Here is a 26,065-nt window from a genome sequence, read left to right as displayed (position 1 = left end):
GTTTGCGTCGGAACAGAACTGAATGTGTTTTTTGAATGTTCCCAGTGTCTGATCTATACATCCAGCTTCATAAAATGCATGCAAAATTGATGGTTTGATGACGATGATGACGACGATGCTTGTTGTTTAAAGGGGACTGACATCAAAGGTCATCGGCCCCGATTGATGGTTTAAATCTGAAAGTAAAACATTTTAAGTGCGCCACCTCTTGAACTTTCAAGAAGTCTGCCCGATTCCATAAATCATACTGTGAAAAGATAGCTAAATACAGAATCTGTGATATATTTTATGAAATTCTTGTAAAGATGGAAGTAATACATATGCAATGGTTGTATGAGACCTGCACTTTCCAGGGAACTGTTCCATGGGATAGGAAAGGTACAGCCCCAGCTGTACCTTAATTAAGGCCATGGCCACTTCCTTCCCACTCCTAGCATCTGTGTCAGTGCAACAAAAAGCAACTTGTAAAAAAAAAAAAAAAAAGTTCTTCTAGAATGTCCACTACACACCAAGTGCCTATCCTGTCTTCATCTCAAAGCAGAGCGAATGCTAAATTCAGAAAATTCCTAATTTTGCAGCAATCTGGCAATTAGGGACTGTGACCAAACAATTGTAATTTTAATTATGTTATTACTAACTACATTGGACAGAGGTTAGAGATGCAGAGGTGCTGGAATTTTGCCCCATAGTAGTTCTTTTATATGCCAGTAAATCTATCAACATTAGGCTGACATATTTGAGCACCTTCAAGTAACACCGGACTGAGCCAGGATCAAACCTGCCGAGTTGGCATCAGAAGGCCAGCATCTTAAATATCTAGAGTCACTCAGTCCAGTCCAAACAACTGTCTTGTAGGCACATGCCAATCCTAAAGTAATTGCCACGTAAGGAAATACCCCAGAAAGTAAATATCGCTGCCCGATGCTCTTCTTTTCTCTTTTTTGTAATGGCTGATCACTGCTGCCAACCTGCCTGGTTACATATTAAAATCATCAGACATAACCATAACAAACTAACCTCAATGTAAACACCGATAATGAATGTTTCCCTACCCTAGTAAATGATAAAAGATAAGATGAAATAAATCAAGATAATTATGAATATCTCCTCAATGAGGAATTAAGGAAATAAACACACTTTCTCACTTAAATTATCTGTCTTTATTTTGATATACAGTAGGCGTACTATAACCATATTCTTGAAAAGAGGGGCGTGTTAAACGATGCAATTTATTTAATAAGTCTTTGCAGTGTGATTTTCGAAAGTTCCAGACATCCAATGACTTCCCTTTCTTTTGCGCGAATATTTCCCTCTCTCTTCAATACCGGTAACCAGTAAGGAGAGATATTATTGGGCATATTTTCAGCCTGCAGGCTGGTTATATCTTCAAGCTTATCAGGAAACATATAGGAATACTAATGTGCCAAGCTCCGTGAACGGAATTTAGGTCAGCTTTCAAGTTCACTGCGGATTTGAAAATAATAATGTTATAAGTTCTAATGCCAAAATTTCGTCCCGCAAGAGTTATTTCATGTAGCGGTAGATCTAGACATGAGACTGACGTATTTGAGCACTTTCATCATTTCACACAAACTATGTTATTAAATGCATTATCCGAACATGCCACAATCCTACTTACCTGGTATTAGCCAAACAGATTTACAATCCCACAGAAAAAGAAAATATGCTTTAAATATTCTCGCAAATGTATCACTAGTGACTTTAACGGCGATGCGGTGGCAACACGCACTTCACGCTAGAGCAGTGATTGAACGTTGCCAACGTGCCAGATTAACGGTAAATGTAAGACGTCGTATCGGCAAGTAGGGTCCCTAAACTGTATGGTTACCGACACTGAAAAAGACCCAACAGCAAGAAAAGTAACCATAAATCAATATCTTAATATTACAGGGGAGAAAGGGTAAGGTTGCACCCTTAGGGTACGTCCTTACACGGAGAGGACTATAGCTTTTTCCTCCATTTCTACAGTGAGTCTTTATCCTGCAAAAATTGGAGCAGTACTGGAAAGAAGTCAGTGTTCCAAAAAAATTTTAACCCAACAGACATTGAAAAAGGAGCAAAAGTAGTTTGCATTACAGCTAACAATAAATGATTTCAACAACAAAGGAAAGAGAACCTTTTAAGATTTGTAAATGCTTTGGTTTAGCAACATAACAGAAACCAGGCTAACATTTGGTGCACACAGGCTGAAAATTATATTACAGGTAATCTATCCAGATACCTACAGTACACGTAACTTCTTTCATCTTACTCCAGTTATTTCTGGGGTCATTGGAGCCAGCCAGGCTCATTTTGATTTCGGCCGGGGGTTTCTGATGGGATGCCCTTCCTGACCCATGTGATTATTGGGATGAAAATTTAGATCCAGGATCGACTGGGATTCGAACCTCAGCCTTCTGGGAGGGAAGCCATCAGCTTAGCTGCTGAGCTAATCATGCCCCACTCCAAGTACCTACATAAAACCTAAATAATAATTAAATATCATATTTTGGTGTGTACTCTATCGGAATGGACTAATACCTGGCAGCAGGAAATAGATCAGAAATTCAATAAATTTCAATGAAGTATCTGTCTCAAAAATATATAGAGAGAATTTCAGATGTGAGTTTACACTTTTTGATGCTACTGTAAGTCCTTGAGAATATTTTGTTTCAATATGGCTTACAAAAGAGACCAGCTGTTTCTCAAGTACTAGGAAGAGCTTGTAACAGATAAATTGCTTCACGAAGAATTACATTTTATTTATCACCATCAGGTGCTTGGCATCTGAATTACATGTTAATCTGCACTATCTTGAGCAGATTCCTTGAATGAACTTGTTTTTATGAATGTCAATGACAGCTGCCCTTCACACAATATCCTCTTTTCCAGCATATCACAATAAAGCTATAGAATTCAGCTCTAGTTTTTTTATTCCTTAATATTGTCCACTTACATACTTCACACAGTCAATAAGCGTCCCCATAAACATTCTTGTTGTTTCTTTCCTCTTCAGCTCTAAATGAGTCAGTCCACATCATATTAGACAAATTCTGATCTCAATATCCCAGATTTTAATGAAATATTTTATAATATTAAAAAGCAATGAGAAAGATTAAGAACATTAAGGAAACTCATAATCTTGCATAAGAATATGCACTGACATAGGAAAAATGTACACTATTTCCACCATACCAATATACGTAAATTAAAATATCTGGAATGCCAGTGTCTTGATAATAATAGCTCCATTTCTGCTTAGAATACCTCAATTAAATGTTTCATTCCACTTTGTTTCGTTAACAGCAATTTAATGCTTAAATTGGACTACCTTGAATCAACATTAATTTAACTACCCTACTTCTCATATCAACAGTTACCAATCTCTAGGGCCAACTTGTTCATTGCAATATTCTCCTGTATCTTCAACTTCATCTTACACAAATATTAAAAACAGCAAGACAATATATTAATTATAATGTTCAGCATCCTCAAAGTACAAAATATTAATAATATAATTTCATCTTTTGTCACTTTTGTGACATAAGGCATGTGATACCTTTCTTGTACTTATGTAACTGCTCAACCAGCAGGGTTTTACAGCATCTTATTAACATGCAGAAATGTTAATAGAGATTGATGAGGTATCTCAGAATTAGGGACTGTGAGTGTGAGCTGGCATTACAGAGTATGAGAGAAGAGATTGAGAGTTTGAGAGAGAATTAGGATTCTACTGGAGGATAGGAATGAAGGTGGGTCTCAGGAGGGGAAGAATAGTACAGGAAAGGAATTGGTGAGAAAATAGTAGAAGTCACTGCAGGTAGAACAGCAGAGGGAAGATGAGGAGCAGGCATATGTTAGAGAGGAGGGGGAAAGTAAGAGGAAAGGGGAATGTAGGAACGGGAAGCACAGTAGACGATATGAAGACAGAGGTAGGACAGCGTCATCAGAGGGAGAAAAGGGACGAGTAGGTACTGCAGCCATCAGAGAAGATAAGGGAGACAAGGAGGGGAGGGAAGGGGACCAAATGAGGTGGGTAGGTTTGAGACTCTGGTCATGGGATCTCCACTGTTAGGCATGTGGGAAAGTGTGTGTGGAGGAAAGGAAACCAGGTTAGATGGATTTCCAAGAATCAGGTTAAGACAGATGTTGAGGAAAGAGGAGGGAAAGCAGAAGGTGGTAACTTTACAAGTTGGTGTCACCATAGTTGGGGATGTGTGGGATCCAGTTATGACAACGCGGGAGAAGTTTAAGGCAGCGGAGATTGTTATCAGTGGGATACTGAAAGGAGGGTGATTACGCATTTGAATGAGACTGTGGAGTGAGTATGTGGGGACACTGGGTGCGAGATTTACAGATTCCAAATGGTGGGTAAGAGATAGGGACCTGCGCACAGATGGCCTTCACTTGAACCGCAGTGGTCTGTGTAAGGAGGCTTGTTAGGAAGGGTTATATGGAGGAACATTCAGCAAAACAGGGTGTACTAGGGAGCAGTGATGAGAGTACAGGGAGCTGGAAGTACGCAATGATCACAGAAAGTTGTTAGCATTAAACTTTAGATGTATTGTAAGGAAAGTAATAAAATTAGTTTAATATATATTTACCAGACATTGTAATAAGAGTCGAACCATGGCTAAGATGTGATATTATGGATGCAGAATTTTCCTCCTGAAATTAGAGTTTTTATCGTAGAGGCAAGATAGATTTGATAGGAGGTGGAGTACAGTATTCATACTAGTGAAAGAAGTATTTGTAAGGTATGAAAAATTAAGGATGAGAAACATGAAAATCTAATTCTAAGGCTGATCTCTAAAAATTATAGGCAACTTGATTTGGGGTGTACTGACCTGAAAAGGGTGATGCTGACACAGAATAATTTGATAAGATAATCAGCTACATGCAGAACGATACAGAAAGGAATGCAATATTATTAGGTGATCTCAATTTACCGAATGTTAACTGGGAAGATAATGTGAATGTCAGAACGCATGACCAACAAATAGTAAATAAGCACAGGTTAACCTATATGTGAACAAATGTATGATTCTATACTTGTTCAATGATGAGATGTTTACATCCATTAATCCATTAATGGGACATATTTTATGAATAGCAGCATAGAACTAAGACTGAACTACTAGCCATGATTTTTCTTTCCTTAACCTGTGTGTCTGCAAATGTAATGATGAGATGTTTCAAATGAATTTCATGTCACCATTTTGTTGCCAAATGGCAAATTAAGACCATGTAAATTTGATTTGCTGTACATATGAACATAATATCTTTTTTGTTATGCTAATTTTACTATTTAACTTTCGTTCTTCGCTAGGCTAAGTATGTCCCCAAGAGGGACGAAACATGTACCTGTAACTTCGCTTTAAGAATAAAAACTTTTGTAAACATTGTAAAGATGGAACTTTCAATGTTTATATCTTTAAACTATTCAAAGTTGACAATACGGGCTAAACATGTCATATCTCACTTGTAATGTTGTGACTAGAATGCGATATACAAGCACAGCGAGGCCCACTGGGTTATTTAGCAACCTCAGTACTAACCAGCAAGTAAAACTGAACTTTCCTGAGGCTAATAACTTGCGCCCTGAAAGTGCAATTTACACTGTGAAGTTCAGTTATTCAAGGCCTTTCGCTGTTATCAAGCAAATTCCCCAACTGGCCTCGTATCGCGTTTGGTGAGTGCTCTTATTTTGATAGTAAATCACATTCCATACAAAAGGAATAACAAAGAACATTTTCATGGCTGGGAAAAATGTGATCATACTAAGTGAGAATAGCAAACATCTGTGATGCAATAAGCAATGTGGATTTATATAAATTTAATATGATGGGAAATTGGGAGTTCGAATTTACGACATGCTGAGCAAGAATGCGTTTTAATAAGGAACACACTAATGAGGTTTCACTCTATACTAAAAGCAATGGGATGGGATATAATACCATATCTGTAGTACTTATTTGATTACTGTTTCCAAGGTGCAGTAATATCAAATGAATGGAGAGTTACTATAGCAGCCCTTGTGTATAAAGGAATGGGTGATAAACATAAAGCGGATATTATTACAAGATATTAGAATCATTCCGTATTGACGGTTTTCACTTTACAAAGGTGGAAAACGAGAGTATCCTCCTAATTCAATACAATAAATGACGGAATATTTATTGTATTTATTGTATTGTATTGTATTGAGTTAGGAGGATACTCTCATTTTTCACGTTTGTAAAGTGATCAAAGCGGATAATTACATATTAGACACGTTAGAAAAATTACTAACTGGGCTCAGGTTCAGGAAGAGTTATTGCAGTGAGGCTCCACTCTTCGGATTCCAGCAAGATATGGCAGATATTTCAGATTCAGGAGGTAAAATGGACTGCACTGCTATTGACCTATCCAAGGCTTTTCTTAGAGTAGATCATGGGAGACTACTAGAAAAAAAAAAAAAAAAAAAAGAGTGCTAGTGGACTAGACAAAGAGCGACTGAATGGGTGACTACAATTCTGGAGCACAGATCTCAGAGAATTAGGGTACATGAAGCATTATCTGATCCTGTAATGATAAAAAGGGGCATTCCGCAAGGCAGTATTTTGGACCTTTATATTCTCTTATATACCAGGTGGCTCGCGAGCACCATACTTTCTACTTATACATGTCCCATATGCACAAATGATGAATGGGATGTCTACCAACTGAATTTCGCAGGGGCAGTACAGTACTTCCAGTGGGCAGGTTACGTCAGAATACGAAGAGAGAACAACCGGACAGTTGCTTGCAGCATGTTACTCAGCACTACCGGTCTAATACACCCCTTGCATTAATACACCTAGTTTTCCACCACATACTTCTAGGCTGGTGTATGGTACAGCCGCACTATATTTACTGTCTGCATATCGGCAATGGCTAGTGTGTTCAGCAGTGACAAAGACAAATACAAAAACATCATTTTAATCTGGACAACCTGGTCGGAATGCAGCCGAAGCTCCAAACAGACAGCCTTCTACACACGTATTTCGCCGAACAGTATTAGCTTTGTTTCATACAAACAACTCTTTTATAGAGTGGAATGTCTACACATGTACAAATTAATAAGTTATTAAATTTTCTTTTCTGCATCTTTGGCGTATTTACCAACAGTAGCGGCGATTAAAGACGGGGGCGGGGGCGAGGGGGGACAGTTGCCCCTCCTCCACTTTGTGGAGAAAACATTACATTTTTATTCGAATTGAGCCAGCTGGAACTAGGAATTATTTAAAAAAGCTATTTGTACAAGCCTTGTTGTCTTATCTGCTAATCCTTTCCTTTATTTTCCTTAATTATTAACATGATTATTGGCGGAAATACGCACAAAATGCCGTTTGTCGCGGCTAACCGATTCGTATAGCGCTACGACAAGTAGTGGATACTGCATGTTGAATGAGGAAGGGTAGTAGGGGTACATATTTTTTTGTCAAGGTTGTGGACACTGAGGTATAATTCACCCGCTTGCTGCACACATTCGTCAGTCTGGCAGTCTCTTTAGTGTCTGTTAGTTTTATAGTGTGTATTCAAATACGCAATGATTTTTTATTATATAATCATGCCGTACTTCTATTTAATTATACTGGGCGAGCTGACCATGAGCTTGCACCTGGGAGACAGTGGTTTCGAATCCCACTGTCGGCAGCCCTGAAGATGGTTTTCCATGGTTTCCCATTTTCACACCAGGCAAATGCTGTGGCTGTACCTTAATTAAGGCCACAGCTGCTTCCTTTACATGCCTAGCTCTTTCCTGCCACATTGTCACCATAAGTCCTATCTGTGAGTCAGTGCAACATAAAGTGAATTATTAAAAAAAAATCAATTGTAATTGTAATTTCAAGGGGAGATAATAAGAACTTTCCCTTCACTGGGCTAAATTCTTTCTTTTGTGCTATGTTATTTATCAATATATTTAACCTGCCCCATGGTTCGTTTGTGAGACCTGGTAAAAATTCTATTGCACAGCATTGAATCAAAATATATAAACAAAACTATTATTACAAAAAAACAACGGGGCAGGTTGTCCAGATTAAAATAATGTCTGCGTATTCATTGAAAGTTTTATATTGTTTTTTTGGATGTCTGTATTTTGCTTAATTGTATCACTGGCTGATGATGACACGTAATTAGTGTCGAAACTACATAGTACCACTCTTTTGTGAATGGCATGTGATATAATTCACATCAATAAATTATTATTGTACTGAAAAGGTGGATCCAAATTACCTTTAATTCACTGTCTGTGTATTCGTCGCTGCTGAACACACCAGCCACTGTCGATATGCAGACAGCAAATATAGTGCGGCTGTACCATACATCAACCTACAACTATGTGGTGGAAAATGAGGTTTACTAATGCAAGGGGTGCATTAAACCCGTAGCGCCGAGTAACATGCTGCGAGCGACCGACCGGTTGTTATCTCTTTGTATTCTGACATAACCTGCCCACTGGCAGTAGTGCCCGTGTGCAAATCAGTTGGTGGACATCCCATTCATCATTTGTGCATGCGGGACATTTATAAGTAGAAAGTACGGCGCTCGTAAGCCGCCTGGTATATTTACATATTTTTGGGGATGACATTATACCGTCTACTTCTAACAGAGTTTTCCACACTGACGGGGTCGTAGGTGCAAACTGTATAGCATATGTGAAAGTGGTCCTGTTTCACGGCTGGATGCCCTTCCTATGCGGAAGGAAGTATGAATTATTGTGTTGTAGTGTGATGTGTTATGTGAATATGGAAAAGGACGTCCCCAAGCTGTAGTAGTAAACCATACGCAGTTAAATTCGCCCAGCCACGAATCAAAGCTGGGGCCCTCTGAACCGAAGGTCAGTACATCAACCATTCAGCCAAGGAGCGTGTGTTTTGACAGTGTCTTGAATTTTACAACAGGATTTTCAGTTGGACAAGATCTGCATGCATAGTAAGACAATGATTTCTACTTATCTTGCAAATGCCCCTTGCCATTATCTCCTGTACCCAGACCCACTTTGGAAGAAACACTGAGAAGCACATTCCAGAGGCCTTCAAATGTATTTAGTGGATATTTCTTTCTTTTCCCCGACCACAATTTGCTTTACGTTGCACTGACACGGATAGGTCTTATGGTGACGATGGGATAGGAAAGGGCTAGGAGTGGGAAGGAAGCGACCGTGACCTTAAAGGTAGAACCCCAGCATTTGCATTTGCGAAACCATGGAAAACCATCTTCAGGGCTGCCGACAGTGGGGTTCGAGCCCACTATCTCCCGAATGCAAGCTGACAGCTACGTGACCCAAACCATGCAGCCACTCGCTTGGTCATTTAGCTGTCAAGACTTGTGAACCTGTAAAATTTATTCTAAGATACCTCAATCAGCCTCCATCAACCTTTCACCATTTTAAGATGCTATAAAGTCCTGCTCCTAGAGTCGTCATACAGGTACAAGAAAGGTATTGCATTCCTTATATCACAAAGGTCCTGTGTACAGTGTTACAGATTTTTTACTTCAGTAGAGATATTACTACTTTCAAAGATGGCAAGAGGTAACCAATTCTTGCATCCTGAAAGATCGATACAAACACTGTACTACACTAATATTCACACGTAAAAATCTGTTTAATAAAGTTGAAGTTCTTAATGTTTGAAAGCAGACTAGGGTGTGGTAATAATTTCAATCTCGCAGACAGAAAGCATACCAGGATTCATTTCACTCCATTGTAAATTGTAAATGGACTGAAGAACAATGGGGGGGTGGGACTCTTGGTCACAGAGGAGTCCTAACTCATCTAAAACACTACTGATGCACAAAAGAGTGGAAAAGGCAAAGTCCATGGAAATATTTTCTATTTACAATGGACTATTCATCAATGTATGGTGTTTAGTGGTAGTGTCCAAAATTTGCATGTAGGTCAAGAAAGTAGCCAAAACTGACCTTCTGCTAGTGAAGCCCTAAGAGTTCACCTTTTATATGATTGAGTGGCAAGATATGCCATTTCTTACTCCTGTAAGATGTGTCTATTGTGTTCCATAGGCCCCGCAAGGTCTACAGGAAGCTTTAACCGAAGAATGGGAGCATATACCTAAGGAGGACATTACGACGTTCTTCACGACTATATGTGAGAAGGGCCTTCAGGATTTAATTCTAAGGTTCTCCAAGTGTCAAGAAGTATGCAAGTGATGTTGCAAAAGCCACTATACATCTGCTTAGCTTGATTATGAGTATATATTGGCCAAAATGTTTAGTTTACTCATTCTCCCTCCTCCTCCACCACCTTACTATTTAATCCAGCTTGTGCTGGGTCGGAGCATTTATAGTACTTCTCCTACTTCCTCTCTCCTTTCACCATTCCTCTTCCATAATTTTGTCCCAGTCTAGGTTTCTTCTTCTTGCACTCCTATTTATTGAATCGATCCACCTTGTTCTACGCCTCCCTCTCAATCTCTCTCCCTAAAACTTCATCTCCATTATCTGTTTTGGTATTCTTTCCTCCTCCATCCTCTTTACATGTCAAGACCATCTTAGTTTACTTCTATCAATTCTCTCATTTAGGTTTTCAATACCAACCTCATTTCTCAAATTTTTGTTTCTCAATCTTTCTTTCCTTGTCTTTCCTATCATATTTTTTGGGTATTTCATTTCGCCGGCTTGAATTCTACTCTCCTCCCTACATGTCATGGTTCACGTCTCAGCTGCATTAGTCAATATGGGTGCACAATACATTTTGTACACTATTTCTTTACACTTCCTTGGTACTTTCTTATTACAGAAAATGTTTCTTACACTCTGGTAGAAGGCATTGCCCTCTTGCACTGACTCACTAGGTCTTTGAAACTGTCAAAAATTTCAAGGCTTTGACCACAAATCTTCACAATGCTTTTCCCTTGTTTTCCCCCCTCTTGATATCACTGTGGTCTTGGTTTCCTCTGCGCTAATTTTCATACCCTACTTTTCAATTTTCTCATTCAGTGCATCAAACTGTTCTTGTACTTCTTGGCTGTTTGTTTCCCATACTACAATATCATCTGCAAGTGGTAATAACTTCATCTCCCTATTCCCATATGCTTCCTTAGTCTCCTTTACAATTTCATCCATAACCATTAGAAACAAAAGAGGTGACAGCACACTCCCATGTCGTAGTCCAGTTTCATTTCTAAGTCATTCCGTCTTTCCAACCGGAGTCTATACACTGCAGATGCAGTTGACGTACATTGCTGGCACCATTTCTACAGTTTGTGTACCCGGTCTCTTTTTGACAATGGTTTTCCAAACGTTCTCCGTGGAATATTATAATATGCCTTTTTAAGATCTATGAATGTCGTGACCAGGTCCTTCACATATTCCCAATTCTTTTTCCATTGATTGCCTCATGCTGAAGATTGGCTCCACTGGAGATTTTCCATTTCTAATGCCATACTGTTCCTCTTGCAACTCTCCTCCTACCTTTCTTCTCACTCTCCTTTCTATTATCCTTTCCAATATTCTTGCCACTTGTGATATGAGTGTGATTCATCCATAGTTATCACACAGTTTTTTGTCCTCTCTCTTAAAGACAGGTAATATTATTCTCTTTCTCCAGTCTTCTGGCACACGTTTCTATTTCCATGTGCACTTGAATAATCTGTACATCGGGGCCGATGACCTTCGATGTTAGGCCCCTTAAAACAACAAGCATCATCATCATCAATCTGTACACCCTTTGTAGTCCAACAGGTCGAGCAGCCTTATTCATTTCCACACTAATTTCATCCATCGTGCCTTCCATATTTTCATTTTACGGGTTGCTAATTCCACCTCTAACACTGTTATATGATCTTCAACTGCTGAGTCATCACACCTTTTTCCAACAAATTCCTCTGCACAATTTCTCACATTAAGCAGTTAATCAGAATACTCCTTCCATCTGTACTGTATGTACTGTATGTACTGTATTGTCCCTATCACGAGCCAGAGGCTCATGGGACCTTTTATCACCAATAAATAAATAAATAAATAAATAAATAAATAAATAAATAAATAAATAAATAAATAAATAAATAACTTCTCTTTTTTTCTTCTTGATGTGTTATCAACTCTCCACCTTACACTCAACAGCTTTGTATACAGTCTTTCTTTCCTATTACTTTGTATAATTCCATACAGAATTCTTTCACTGTAGCTCTATCAATTTCCATCTTTTGTGTAAATTCTTCCCAACTTTTCTTCGCTTATCAATTTCTTACATTTCCTTTTATTATCAAGATGTTTCTTTTAGCTTTCTTTTTTTAAATCTGTATTCCATTCTTGCCATACTTTCTTCTTTCACTGCTGCTCTCACCTTTTCATTCTACAACAGTGTTTCGTTTCCTTTCACTCTCATTGATGTTCCACCACAGGCACTCTCTGCCCCACTTACAAATTTCCTTATGAAGTTGGACTATTCATCTTCCACATTTCCTACTTCAGTAACTGGAATTTGTTGTTTCAGTCTCTCCAGAAATTCTTCTGGTACATTCTTATCATTTAGTTTCCTTGCTTTTACTTTACTATCTCTTCTTTAATTTTTCCATTTTCCCCACTCTCATTTTTGCTATCACAACTCTATGATTTTCATCAAATGCTTCTCCTGGTAAAGCGGTTACATCCGTCAAGTGTCTGCGATTTGTCCTTTCCACCAGAAAGTAATGAATTATTGATTTTATTCTTCTGTTACCCCAGTCAAATCTTGCAATTTTTCTGCTGTTTTTCTTCCAAAACCATGCGTTGCCCACAATCATTCCATTCTTTTAACAAAACTAGTTATTCTCCTTCTTCATTCCTTTTCCCACATCCACAAGGTCTGATTTCCTCTTCTTTTCCTTATCTTTAGTTTCCCACCTGTACATTTAAGTCCCCCATTATAATCACTTCTAGGGGCTGTCTGGCCAAGGCGGTAAAGGCGTGCTCGGTTCACCCGGAAGGACGTGGGTTCGAATCCCCATCATGAAGTTGTAAAATTTAAGAAATAAGATTTCCACTTCCGGAGGTGCATATGGCCCTGAGGTTCACTCAGCCTACACCAAAAATGAGTACCAGGTTAATTCCTAAAGGCGGCCGGGCATAGAGCTAACCACTCTACTCCATCACGTGCTGAGGTTAACAATTGTGGAAGCCTTTACCTTCCACTCCTCCACGGGCCTTCATGGCTTGTACGGCGGTGACTTTGCTTTGCTTTGCATTATAATCACTTCCAGATCAGTTACCTCCTTTTCTAATTTCTCCAGGAAATCCTCAATATCCTCCTCTTTGTTCCCTGTCTGTGGTGCATTCACTTGTACAAAGTCCTTCACTTCAGTCTAATTTTCATTATCCTTTTATATTACTCACTGTTGTATAATTTGGTAAGCCTAGTACCAACATGTTTTTAAATTTCAAGGACTTAATTTCAATAAAATATCTGACATTTAAAATATTGGAAATATCAAAGCAGAGAACAAATGTAATGCCTTTTATTAGTGGTTTAACGTAGCACTGACACAGTGAATGTTTTCGGCTACGCTAAGACGGGAAAGGGTTAGGATTGGAAAGGTAGTGGTCGTGATCTTAATTAAGGTCCAAACCAGCAGTTGCATGGCAAGAAACTGGGTAACCATGGACAACCATCTTCCCGGCTATCAACAGTGAGATTTGAACCCACTATCTCCTGAACGCAGGCTCACAGCTATGCAAACTGAACAGAACAATGAGAAAATGAGTAATTTAAACTTTGGAAAGTGATATCAGTTTCTGCCCAATTTGATGCTGAATGACTCAAATGCAAATTTCCTACAGCATAAAGAATTTAAAATGACATTCTGCTGTACTTTTCTATAATATGTTTAGTCTTTTTCACACACGCAGGATTTCCAAAGCTTTGTTATAGCAAATTGCTATCCAATCGGGCTGAGTGGCTCCCCATTGTATTTGGTTTATTTCTCCTTCAGCAGCAGTATAGGCCAAAATAGGATCTTCAATCGCACGGGGCATCTGTTGAATGTCCCATATAAGAGCTTGGTGGTCATCACCTGGAAAGATAAATCAATTCTTATAATCTAACATTACAGATCTTCATACAAAGGATTAAGACCATGTATATGTTTTCTTCCAATAAACAACATGTAACAAACCATGCTCACTTTTGAAAGTAAAACATCCTTAATAAGTCTTTCACCAATGTGTTCATGCAGACAATGGCTGCTAGTGATGACTGCGGCTGGGTGTGCATACTTGAAATATGGCAGAGTAAACTTCTGATTACCCCCGTTCTTGGAGGTAACAGAGTTCAAAGATAAAAAGAATTGACTGAACTCTACCAGAAAGTAAAGTGTTTATTCAAGTATTTCTACTCCTAGGGAAAAAGCAACCCCTCCACCAACCTCGCAGTTTCTTTCATTGACCAGGGCTGGTAAGACATCTTTTTTTTTTTTTTTGCTAGTTGCTTTACGTCGTACCGACACAGATAGGTCTTATGGCGACGATGGGACAGGGAAGGGCAAGGAGTGGGAAGGAAGCGGCCGTGGCCTTAATTAAGGTACAGCCCCAGCATTTGCTTGGTGTGAAAATGGGAAACCACGGAAAACCATTTGCAGGGCTGCCGACAGTGGGATTCGAACCTACAATCTCTCGAATACTGGATACTGGCCGCAATTAAGCGACTGCAGCTATCGAGCTCGGTGGTAAGACATCTTACCAAAATAACTGCATTTCAACAGACTAAACCTTTACCACTCGCAAGTCGGGCAATTCTCTATATCATGTTTTTGCATAAAGCTCGTATGTTGTGCATAGCCCACATGAACTTTTACGTATCCCTGACACTGAAGATTGCTGATGTGTGAGTAAACTCTACGTACATAAAATCATGCATCACAAATATGAAGAACTACATTTTACTGCTGCAGATCCCAAGAACTTCATATGCTATCATAATATGCGTAACAACTCATGTTCTCCGTGTTTACTTACAAAACGGCAGTGTGGGCAAATGGAAGTATGAGTGGTGGTGAAATTTTAGAGCTATAGGAACAGGGTGATGATACTGCTGAGGAATGCAATGATTTATTTGAAGAGAATGAAGCTTCATCTGAATCTGGAGAGGACGAGACTACTTCTGATTCCGAAGGTGCAAATGAAAATGTGATGGTGTCATGCTTCATGGATGGCAAATGCACATATGTACATGAATACATACATCTTCTTATGCTTTTTGGCGTTCAGTCTGCAAGCCTCTGTGAATTTACTAACAGCTGCCATAATCCTCTGTTTGTAGCTAGTTCTGTGACCTCGTTTAGTACAGCACCTCTTATCTTTAAATTATTCGAAACTGATTCTAACCATCGTCATCTTGGTCTCCCTTTACTTCTCTTACCCTCCATAACAGAGCCTATTATAGTCCTAGGTAACATATCCTCCTCCATTTGCCTCATATGACCCCACCATCAAAGACGATTCATGCGTACAGCTTCACTCATTGAGTCCTAAATTATCCTTTATATCCTCAAACTGAGCGCCCTCCTGCCATTGTTCCCATCGGTTTGTAGCAACAATCGTTAACACCACTTTCATGTCTATTACTTCTAACTTATGAATAAGATATCCCGAGTCCACACAACTTCCACTCTCGCAAAGTAAAGCTGGCCTGAAAAGAGACCGATGTAAAGATAGTTTCTTACAATATACTGTTGATCGCAACTGCGAGCTCACTGCATTAGCCTTTTCTTTTCATGTTGCACTGACACACATGTCTTATGGCGACGATGGGATAAAAAAGTCCTAGGAATGGGCAGGAAGTGTCTGTGGCCTGGTGTGAAAATGGGAAACCACGGAAAACCATCTTGAGGATTGCCAACAATGGGGTTTAAACCCACTATTTTCCGAATGTAAGCTCACAGCTGCGTGCCCCTGTCTACATGGCAAACTCACCTGGTACGGCATTAGCTTTACTGCACCTTGATTAATTTCATTTATTTTACTACCATCCTGGGAGAACATAAATTCTAAATACTTAAAATGATCTACTCGTTCCAGCTTTGTATCCCCAACGTGACACAGTATTCTCTTGGATTTCTTACCTACTGACATCAATTTAGTCTTGTAAAGGCTAATTTTCATACCACACTCATCACACCTATTTTCAAGTCCCAAGATATTAGACTACAGGATTTTGACACAACCTGCCATTAAGACTAAGTCGCCCACATAGGCCAAACAGTTTACTATATTTTTACCTAACTGAAACTCTCCCTGTTCCTTCATACCTTTCAGCAGATGATCCATGTAAACTATGAACAGCAAAAATGCAAGATTACAACCTTGTCTAACACCTGCTGTAAAGTACCTTGAAACACGAATAAATTCTATCATCAGTTCTCATTGCAGCCCAATCATCAACATAAATGCCTTTGATTGTTTTTAATAATCTACCCTTAAATCCCATAGTCCCCCAGTATGGCAAACATCTTCTTCTTCTTCTGATGATGATGATGATGATGCTTATTGTTAAAAGGAGCCTAACATATAGATGATCGGCCCCTAATGGTACGAAATGAGACAATATATAATGAGAATTTAGAAGTCCAAAATCATCCACTGACCAGAATTCAAAACGTGATGACAAAGAATAAATAGATGAATATGAATTTAACAGAATCAGTGGATCCAACCCGTAATGACCCACATTCCCAGAAACTAACGTAAAACAATAGTATTACTGACCAAGGGACGACTTCTAAAGCACAATCCTGAATCGATGATGCTTGTTGTTTAAAGGGGTCCAAAATCCAGGTCATCGGTCCCTCATAATTGTACTCATCGCTAGTAAAGTAGAACCATGGTATTTGTCATGTTGCGGTACTAATCAAAACTAGTGCAGACTCGCGTTATTCCACACATTATGGTATACTCACAGGTAATGTAATATACTCATGTAATGCAGGTGTTTCTCACATTGCGGCACCACTTACAGGCAACGCAAACCTATGGTGTACCTCACATAGGTGTACTAATTACAGGGACTCATACTATCCTGTGGTGTTCCTCACATACTGGGTACTAATCATAGGCAAAGCAGACCCACAGTGTCCTTCACATAGTGGTACTAAACACAGTCAACGCCCAGACCAGTGGTGTTTCTCACATAATAGTACTAATTACAGGCAACGTAAGCCCGTGGTGTTCTGCATGTAGTGGTACTAATCACGGGTACTGTAAAACCCATCCTGATTCACACACTGTTGAAACTAATCACAACCCTATTGTGAACCAAGCATCGTGATACTACTCGCAAGTAAAGGTGACCCATGGTGTTCCCCAAGAGATGGTACTACTTACAAGTAGTCTCATGGTCCTAATTCAATCATCACTTGGTTGTCCCTTTTACTTGAATCTTACGACAGGCAGGGGCTACTGTAGGTATATTCTTAGTCTGTGCCCCCCACCCATAGGGGGTTGTGTGTTTGGTCCGTGAGAGCTATTTTATTTCACTCTAGTCCGCCGGAAAACTGGTTAGGACTCCTCTATCTACCACCTAGGATACGCCACGTGGGAGTATCACCTCTCCCCCTGCTATGCCAGCATAGTAGGTTTGTGGCCAACATCTTCTCTCTCGGTACTCTGTCATATGCCTTCTCTAGATCTATGAAACATAAACATAACTGTCTATTCCTCTAGTGTCCGACTCGTTGGCTGAATGGTCAGCATACTGGCCTTCGGTTCAGAGGGTCCCAGGTTCGATTCCCGGCCGGGTTGGGGATTTGAACCTTAATTGGTTAATTCCAATGGCCCGGGGGCTGGGCGTTTGTGCTGTCCCCAACATCCCTGCAACTCGCACACCACACATAACACTATCCTCCACCACAATAACACGCAGTTACCTACATATGGCAGATGCCGCCCACCCTCATCGGAGGGTCTGCCTTACAAGGGCTGCACTCGGCTAGAAATAGCCACACGAAATTATATTATTATTCCTCTAGTAACCCTTTTCAACTACCTGGTTCAAAAATCTGATCATGACAACAACTCTGCGGTCTGAAACCATAGTGGTCTTCATCCAGCTTACTCTCAACCACAGATCACACCCTTTCTATCAAAATGCCAGTGAAAACCTTGCCTGGTACATTGATAAATAGTTGTTAGTTTTTGCAATCCTTCCTCTTCCCTTCCTTATAGATAGGCACAATTAATGCTTTTGTCCAATCTGAAAGTACCTTACCAACACTCCATGCTAATCTTATTACTTTGTGCAGCCATTTCATCCCAGCCTTCCCACAATATTTCATCATTTCTAGTCTAATTTCATGTATTCCTGCTGCTTTATGAAATGGAGTATATTTACCATCCTTTCCACTTCCTAAAGCGTAATTTCACCAATATCAATGTCGTCCTCTCCATGAGCTTGGTTGTTCGCAACATCACCAGGAAGATTTCCTTTAAGTTTGAGAAGATTTTCAAAATATTCCTTCTACCTGTCCAGTAATTCTCTGGGATCTACAAAAGTTCACCTGATTTCCTCAAAACACTATTTCTCTTTTCCCTTCCTTTCTATGATTATTTACTACTGTCCAGAAAAGTTTCCCTGCTCCCTGACCTAGGCTTTCCAGGATATTACCAAAATCTTCCTATGACTTCTGTTTGGATTGAACAACTATTTGTTTCACTCTGTTTCTTTCATCTACGTATAATTCTCTGCCTGCATCAGTCCTTGTTTGGAGCTATTTCTGATATGCCTTCTTTTTACATTTACAAGCTGCTCTCAATTCATCATTCCACCAAGATGTTTGCTTTTCTGCATCTTTATACACAGTTGTTCCTAGACATTCCCTTGCTGTTCCCACTACTGCATCCCTGTATGCCATCCATTATCTTTTTACAACCTGAATCTGTTTGTTGTCCACTGTTTGGAACTTTTTGCTAATCATATCCATGTACTCGAGTCTAATTTCCTTGACCTGGAGATTTTCAACCTTTATTTGTCTGGAGGCAGATTTCACTTTCTCTATCCTAGGCCTGGAATTACATAGTTCACTACAGATCAGATAGTGGTCCGTATTATCGAAAACTCCCTGGAAAACCAGAACATTCCTAGCAGATTTCCATAATTCAAAGTCAGTTATGATATACCATCCCATGTGTAACAGTTAATAGCCTTATGCTTGAAGAATGTATTCATAACTGCTAATCCCATTCTAGCACAGAAGTCCAGCAAACACTATCTATTCCTATAAGCTTTCATACATTTCCAACACATTTAACAAACACCCTTTTGTATCCCTCAGTTCGTTTCAAAATCTTGCACTGAAATAACCCATTAGCACTGCCCTACCCTTGCTGTTGACCCTGACTATGATGTCATTCAATGGTTCATAAAACTTGTCAACTTCATCCTCATCTGCACACAAACATGGTGGGTAGATTGAAACAATTCTCATCTTAATCCCTCAGACTGCCAAATATATCCACATCATTAGCTCATTTACATACCTTACATGAAGTACATTGTGTGCTATAGTAATCCTGATGAAGAGTCCTACCCCGCACTCTGCCCTTCCCTTTGTAACACCCATGAAGTACACTTTGTAATCTCCTATCTTTACCTCGGTATCTCCCGTTACCCAAATATCTTTAAGTTCTAACACATCCAGACACATCCTCTTTGCTGACTCAGCCAGTTCTACTTTCTTTCTTCAATAAGCCACATTAATACTGATAGCTCCCCATCAAATTCTCCATTTTGCTTGCCAAGTTTTTTCCAAGGAGTCCCTCACCTGTCAAATCGGACTGGGACTCTGTTACCCCATAGGTCCGCGGCTTACTTGAAACCTTCCGAGCGTGCTCGGTGAAAATTCTGTGAAGCAGCATTTAAACATAGTCCAAGTGAGGACCTATCCTCTAATAGGTTAGCTACAACTGGTGGATTGTACAGTCTTAGCCGCCTGAGCACAAGGAGGGCCACAACTCTGAATATGTCTCAGACACTCACTCCCATACCATAGCAACTGGTATCCCGACTCTCAGGACATCTTACTAGGCCACTGAGCCGTTGCCATGGCTCATGAACTAGGACATGACTATAGTAACCCACAGCACGCACTGAATGTACTGTATATGTGAACATTAATGATTTTCATAAAAATCCCTTTCAACCCAGTACCTGGCTACTAACTGCCTCGCCAGGCTGAGTGGCTCAGATGGTTGAGGCGCTGGCCTTCTGACGCCAACTTGGCAGGTTCAATCCTGACTCAGTTCGGTGGTATTTGAAGGGGCTCAAATATGACAGCCTCGTGTTGGTAGATTTACTAGCAAGTAAAAGAACTCCTGCAGGACTGAATTCCAGCACCTCAGCGTCTCCGAAAATTGGAAATGTAGTTACTGGGACATACAGCCAATAACGTTATTATTATTATTATTATTATTATTATTATTATTATTATTATTATTATTATTATTATTACTAACTGCCTCATTATAAACTAGAAGGTATGTTAGATCACTTCATGTTGTTCTTCATGCTCAAGTTGCTCACCAAGTTGGTAAAGTCAACAAATAAATAAATAAGATTTTCACGTTTTCTTATGAAGAGAATGGACTGATGTGACTGTGACTGACTGACTGACTGACCAAGATAAAAGCATTTTTATGGGTGATAGTAAACATGGGCATGAATCCGAAGCCTGATCTTCAGGACTACGTTACTGAAGAATGGTAAAAAAATGCACCTTCCAGAAGGATATAATCAACCGTGATACGTTCTTCCAGATCTTTTCATGCTCTCGGACTGTTCAGCCTGTGAATGGTGTTCAACCTGAATACACAAAAATGAAAGACATGGTGGTATATATAGATCCTAAATGCTGGGAGTGTCATGTGCCAGGACAGAATATTTGCACTGATTAGAGTATAGTCAGTTTCAAAGGATGAATAAAACTCAAGAGCTATAACCCAATGAAACTTGTGAAATGGTATATACAAGTGTATGCTGTGTGTGGCAGTAGCAACAGTTATCTTGTTAGGTTTGAACCGTATTATAGGAAGAAGGCTACAGGACATTTGCCATACATAGATTTACAATTTGCTACATAATGCAGGAAGGAAGACCATAAACAGGAAAGGCTGTCAGCAGCCTCAAGTTCTGTATTCCAGAGAGAAGAGGAATACTAAGGACTGTGCAGTCTGCAGTGCCCGCAAGGTCAAGGGAGGGAGACAAACTTCTTATTACTGCCAAACATGCTCATAAAACCCAGGACTTCTAGAATGCTTTGGAATGCACCATATTGTGATAAAGTACAGGTGAATTAGGTTCAGTGATTTGAAAGAAATGTGCAGTGTTCATATTTAATGTAATTATCTGCATAATGATACATATGTTTTATTGACATGATTAATCTCATGATAGTATTCAGCACTGGAGCAAGCTACAAGTAAATATGAGTAAGCAGTAAGCAGTATCAGATATTCATTTGAGTGGAAAGGGCAAAAGAAATCTGGAAAATCAATATTCTTAATTCATTTAGATTCTTAGTGATATTTATCCAAGCCAGTTACTTCAATAATCTTAACCATACAGTTCAGGGTTCTTAAGGTAGCAACCCTACACATTGAACTAAGCAAATAATTTACTGTGAACTACAAAAAATGGCAACAGGGAAGCTGGTTGCTTTACGTCGCACTGACACAGATAGGTCTTATGGCGACAATGGGGCAGGAAAGGCCTAGGAATTGGAAGGAAGCGGGCATGGCCTTAATTAAGGTGCAGCCCCAGCATTTGCCTGGTGTGAAAATGGGAAAAAATGGAAAGCCATTTTTAGGACTGCCAACAGTGGAGTTTGAACCCACTATCTCCCAGATGTGAGCACAATAGGGAAGCAAGCCATGTATGCAGCGCAAGAAGCAGCTCAACTTGTAGTATTCCAGCAGGATGTAGCAGATATCTTGGATTAAGGAGAACAAATGCACTGTATCACGATTGACCTATCTAAGGCATCTGATAGGGTAGATCATGGGATTTAGGGGTTGTAGCAAGGATGTAAAGGAGAGGGTATATATGTCTGGGGTAAGACTCCAGGTATGGTTTCAGTGTATGGTACCCTCACCAGGATTACTAGATTTGAGAAGTGAAAAAAATACAAAGTAAAGCAGCTCGATTTGTTCTGGGTGATTACCAACAAAAGAGTATCATTACAAAACTGGTGCAAAGTTTGGGCTGGGAAGATTTGGCAGAAAGGAGATGAGCTGCTCAACTAAGTGGTATGTTACAGGTCATTATCCTGTGGCAGACACATTAACAACTCTAGACCGACAGGACGTACCTAACATCTTGAATAACAAACCCCACAATCCGCTAACTTAGTTGAAGGTATAGCACGAAGCTTTATACTTCGTAAACTGCATAACACAACCTATTATCTACATTGAAAATAAATTTGACAGCAACTTCAAATGGGGTCCTAATTTTGGCCTCCGCACATATTCTGCGTTCTGCCTGTTGTGTCTTAAGGCAGTATGAATTCTAGTGTATTCACAATTCATCATGATGTGGTTTTCTTGATGCATTAGGCTAACAGTGGTAAATTTTCGTATGATACTCCCATTTTGAGAAGTGATATAAGCATAGAACATCAACACATTGTACTTTTTAGAAGGTAGTTCGGCAACATAGCCTGCTGCTGCAAAACCGGAAATACCTGAGCACTGAACACCTCGCTACCTTCAGTTTGCAGCAAGCTGCATTGTTGGACGTGTTTATCCGTGATCCCGGTTGTTTTGAAAGTAGTATTTTATCAGTGTAGTCGCATAATTTGTGACATGTTAGTATTACTTTTATGTTGTTTTCATTGTTATTTGAGATTTAAATTAATTTTCCTTCACTTCTCTGTGTAGCAATGTTAAAATTTGAATGAAGGTTCTGTTGAGGGTGAATGTTCCCTCATATTGTGTACTCTTTGGTGGAGGCGTTTACTCGGTGAGAGTGTGTAGACTCCTTGGATCAGCTGTGTGCCTATATGAATATGGGTCAGTTGTACGAGGAACCAGTTGCAGTTCCAGTTGTAGTAGAGATACAGTATTAGGATGTGTACAGTTGTTGAATATGTGTACTAGAACAGTAATACGTGTACAAAGATGTTGGGATGTTAAATAAACCATTCTTTTAACTAACATGTGGTATCGTGGTTATGTTACTCCTCGCATAGCTCTACAGTTAGTTCACCTACAAGGTTATGGGCCCAGAGATCCAGATCGACAGTCTGCTCCGTATGTTCCAGAAGTTTCCAGAAGATTGACAGAGCTACAAGGTTCCAGAAAGTTCTAGTGAGTTGTTTTTTCGGTGTCCTTGCATAAATAGTGAAGACTATCCAGTGACAATGGCGATTAATGAAATGTATCACATTCAGCAGTTTTCGGGTGCAGATTTTGGGAACTGGCCGTTTAGAATGAAGAGTGTATTACATCAAGCTCAAGTGTTAGAAGCTATTGAAGTTGCTGATTTTGCTACGAAACACAAAAATGCTGGTAAGGAAGCAAGAGCTCAGGCGTTACTCATTGCTGGTGTAGGTGATAGTTATCTTAATTTTCTGAAACAGCATAATTCAGCTACGCTATGTTCAGGAGTTTAGAAGATAATTTTAAAGGTAAAGGGGCAAGAAGTCGTTTATATTTGAGGAGACTTTTGAATGAAACTAAATATGATGGTTATACGAGGGCCATCCGGAAAGTAGTACCCGTTAGCGCCGCATGAAGCGCTGACGACTCGGGTAGCCGCTGGGCAAGGTCAGACCGCGTCAGTGGCTTGTCTGCCTGCTCTGTGCGAGGTTGCATGATGCTAGCAATCAATCACTACTGATCTGCATTTAGGGCACTCGCCCAGGTGGCAAATTCCCTATCTGTTGTTTTCCTAGCCTTTTCTTAAATGATTTCAAAGAAATTGGAAATTTATTGAACATCTCCCTTGGTAAGTTATTCCAATCCCTAACACCCCTTCCTATAAACGAATATTTACCCAATTTGTCCTCTTGAATTCCAACTTTATCTTCATATTGTGATCTTTCCTACTTTTAAGGACACCATCCAAAATTATTCGTCTACTGATGTCCTCCCACGCCATCTCTCCACCAACAGCTCGGAACATACCACTTAATGATACAGATGTTGATTCCCATAGGGAATCTGAAATGTCCAATAATGGACCATTTATATTGGTATTACATACCACTTAGTCGAGCAGCTTGTCTCCTTTCTCCAAAGTCTTTCCAGCCCAAACTTTGCAACATTTTTGTAATGCTACTCTTTTGTCGGAAATCGCCCAGAACAAATCGAGCTGCTTTTCTTTGAATTTTTTCCAGTTCCTGAATCAAGTAATCCTGGTAAGGGTCCCATACACTGGAACCATACTCTAGTTGGGGTCTCACCAGAGACAAATATGCTCTCTCCTTTACATCCTTACTACAACCCCTAAATACTCTCATAACTATGTGCAGAGATCTGTACCCTTTATTTACAAATCATACTTAATAATAATAATGTTATTTGTTTTACGTCCCACTAACTACTTTTTAAGGTCTTCGGAGACGCCCAAATCATATTTATGTGATTACCCCAATGAAGATCTTTCCTTATATTAATACCTAGGTATTTACAATGATCCCCTAAGGGAACTTTCATCCCATCAACGCAGTAATTAAAACTGAGAGGATTTTTCCTATTTGTGACTCTCACAACCTGACTTTTATCCCCGTTTATCATCATACCATTGCCTACTGTCCATCTCACAACATTATCAAGGTCATTTTGCAGTTGCTCACAATCTTGTAATTTATTTATTACTCTGTACAGAATAACATCATCTGCAAAAAGCCTTATCTCTGATTCCACTTATCTACACATATCATTGATATATATATATATATATATATAACAAAATATAAAGGCCACATAATACTGCCTTGAGGAATTCCCCTCTTAATTATTACAGGGGCAGAAAAAGCTTCGCCTACTCTAATTCTCTGAGTTCTATTTTCTAGAAACAGAGCCACCCATTCAGTCACTCTTTTGTCAAGTCCAGTTGCGCTCATTTTTGCCAATAGTCTCCCATGATCTACCCTATCAAATGCCTTAGATAGGTCAATTGCGATACAGTCCATCTGACCTCCTGAATCCAGGATATCTGCTATATCTTGCTGGAACCCTACAAGTTGAGCTTCAGTGGAATAACCTTTCCTAAACACAAACTGCCTTCTATCAAACCAGTTATTAATTTTGCAAACATATCTAATATAATCAGAAAGAATGCTTTCCCAAAGCTTACATGCAATGCATGTCAAACTGACTGGCCTGTAATTTTCAGCTTAATGTCTATCGCCCTTTCCTTTATACACAGGGGCTACTATAGGAACACTATTCATTTTGTATAGCTCCTTCATGCAAACAATAATCAAATAAGTACTTCAGATATGGTACTCTATCCCAGCCCATTGTCTTTAGTATATCCCCTGAAACCTTATCAATTCCAGCTGCTTTTCTAGTTTTCAACTTATGTATCTTACTGTAAATGTCATTGCTGTCATAGGTAAATTTTAATACTTCTTTAGTATTAGTCACCTCCTCTATCTGGACATTATCCTTGTAACCAACAATCTTTAACATACCTGCCAACTTTACAAAACCAAAAATCAGGAGATTTGGATATGAAAATCAGGAAAAATCAGGAGGAATCAGGAGATACAATTGGTCAAAACTGCTTATTCTACATGTCTTGCGCAATACAGGAGTACTACTGGTACACTGTAACACCTATTGTCTCAAAACACGACTGTTGCTATACAAGGCTACAAGGTAAAAAATTACACATCTCCATTCCCTCACAGGAAGTATGTGAGTGAGGTGATCGGTCTCTGATAACTCCTCGCGTGATTATGCAAAGCACTATGTTCTTTTAGTAAGGTAAGGGTGTATTCTGCCCGAAGGCAGGTCCAAACCTCCACAGAGGTATGCCTGAGCCGGAGTTTAAGTATGGTAGGGTGGCTAGTTCCTTTGCGCTCCTCCAATCCCTTACCCCCCACCA

General features: G+C 39.6%; 1 protein-coding gene across 4 annotated transcripts in view; it reads right to left on the bottom strand.

The window, feature by feature from the left end:
* Positions 1-256: 256 nt before the first annotated feature.
* The window catches only part of LOC136864101 (DDB1- and CUL4-associated factor 7), a 512,531-nt gene continuing 486,722 nt past the window's right edge, over positions 257-26,065 (bottom strand). For all 4 annotated transcript variants that reach the window (XM_067140674.2, XM_067140673.2, XM_067140676.2 and 1 more), the window contains one exon: positions 257-14,036. In XM_067140674.2, the coding sequence (XP_066996775.1) occupies positions 13,861-14,036 (176 nt within the window). In that variant the 3' untranslated portion in view covers positions 257-13,860. The remainder of the gene's footprint in view (positions 14,037-26,065) is intronic.

This window comes from Anabrus simplex, chromosome 2, assembly GCF_040414725.1.
Source record: "Anabrus simplex isolate iqAnaSimp1 chromosome 2, ASM4041472v1, whole genome shotgun sequence".
Taxonomy (NCBI): domain Eukaryota; kingdom Metazoa; phylum Arthropoda; class Insecta; order Orthoptera; family Tettigoniidae; genus Anabrus; species Anabrus simplex.
The sequence above is the reverse complement of the archived record's forward strand: the minus strand, read 5'-3'. Positions and strand labels throughout refer to the sequence as shown.